Source organism: Diaphorina citri, unplaced genomic scaffold (genome assembly GCF_000475195.1).
Source record: "Diaphorina citri unplaced genomic scaffold, Diaci psyllid genome assembly version 1.1 scaffold17100, whole genome shotgun sequence".
In the NCBI taxonomy this organism is placed as follows: Eukaryota; Metazoa; Arthropoda; class Insecta; order Hemiptera; family Psyllidae; genus Diaphorina; species Diaphorina citri.
In genome coordinates, this window is record NW_007394457.1 from 1 (window position 1) to 1053 (window position 1053).

The 1053-nt window shown below is 43.1% G+C and overlaps 1 protein-coding gene across 3 annotated transcripts; it reads right to left on the minus strand.

Moving 5' to 3' along the window:
- Positions 1 to 382: 382 nt before the first annotated feature.
- On the minus strand, positions 383 to 730 carry LOC113473158 (neurofibromin-like). Of its 3 annotated transcripts, none has more exons than XM_026832893.1 (2): positions 619 to 730; positions 383 to 493 (listed from the first exon to the last, which is right to left on the minus strand). In XM_026832893.1, exons 1-2 carry the CDS (start codon positions 709 to 711, stop codon positions 386 to 388), a joined length of 201 nt encoding a protein of 66 aa, XP_026688694.1. In that variant the 5' UTR covers positions 712 to 730; the 3' UTR covers positions 383 to 385. The 3 variants fall into 3 exon arrangements, with proteins under 3 accessions (XP_026688694.1, XP_026688693.1, XP_026688695.1); XM_026832892.1 differs by having other exon boundaries at positions 383 to 484; positions 610 to 730; XM_026832894.1 differs by having other exon boundaries at positions 383 to 526; positions 652 to 722.
- Between the last annotated feature and the right edge of the window lie 323 nt (positions 731 to 1053).

Sequence of the window (1053 nt, forward strand, 5' to 3'; positions counted from 1 at the left end):
AACACCGAACTATCAAAGTTCAAAATGCCAAGTGTAGGACACGGAACCTAAACTAACTGTTAAAAGTCCACCTATTTGGCCTGGAAGGTAGCGCACTTGACTTATAAGCGTTAGGGCAGGAATCGTCCCGCCCGCATAAGGTTCGTTCTCGGATTTATCCTAAACACAGAAGGTTTGTTCCCGGAACGGCTGGATTTCTCCTATCCTGTCCTCCTTTTCTCTTCGATTTTGGGCGAAAGACCTTTCAAATATCTATCTCCCTCTCTTGAAAAAAAAAGAAAGAAAAAAAAGTGTAAATCACTCATCAACTGCCTGTATGTATAGGGAGTTAGGAACTGACTCATTGACTGAGAGTCCACTGAAAAGAGTAGTTCTTTTTTACAACTCACTCACTCTTCACACACAACTCACCCAGTATGGAGGTGAGGAGTCTTGTGGTTCGCGTGATAGTGGTGCTATTCGGATGTCGATAGCCTTTCATCAGATGGCCGACCAGGGCAAAGTGGAAGTTAGCCTTGAAGCTGAGGCCTACTGCTCCGTCTAGTTGTTTGAAATGCCATAGGAGAGGCTCTCGGGACTCCATCATGACAGACTCGAGAGATCTGGTAGATGGCCGACCAGGGCAAAGTGGAAGTTAGCCTTAAAGCTGAGGCCTACTGCTCCGTCTAGTTGTTTGAAATGCCATAGGAGAGGCTCTCGGGACTCCATCATGACAGACTCGAGAGATCTGGAAACAGAGGAGAATGGTTGTCAGAAGTCCCATTATTTTTACTTTGTTTATCCTATCCTATAGGAAGGAAATTAATGTATTCGGCTAAAATGGGTATAAGGAATTTTAATTGTGTTAATCATAAATATCGTTCCTCCATTATTTTTACTTTCTTTATCCTATCCTATAGGAAGGAAATTAATGTATTCGGCTAAAATGGGTATAAGGAATTTTAATTGTGTTAAGCATAAATATCGTTCCTCGCTTAATACATTTTGCCAGCCTAGTTAGCTTAGTTGGTAGTGCGTCTGCCTTGTAAGCGCTAGGCCGCGGGTTCGATTCCC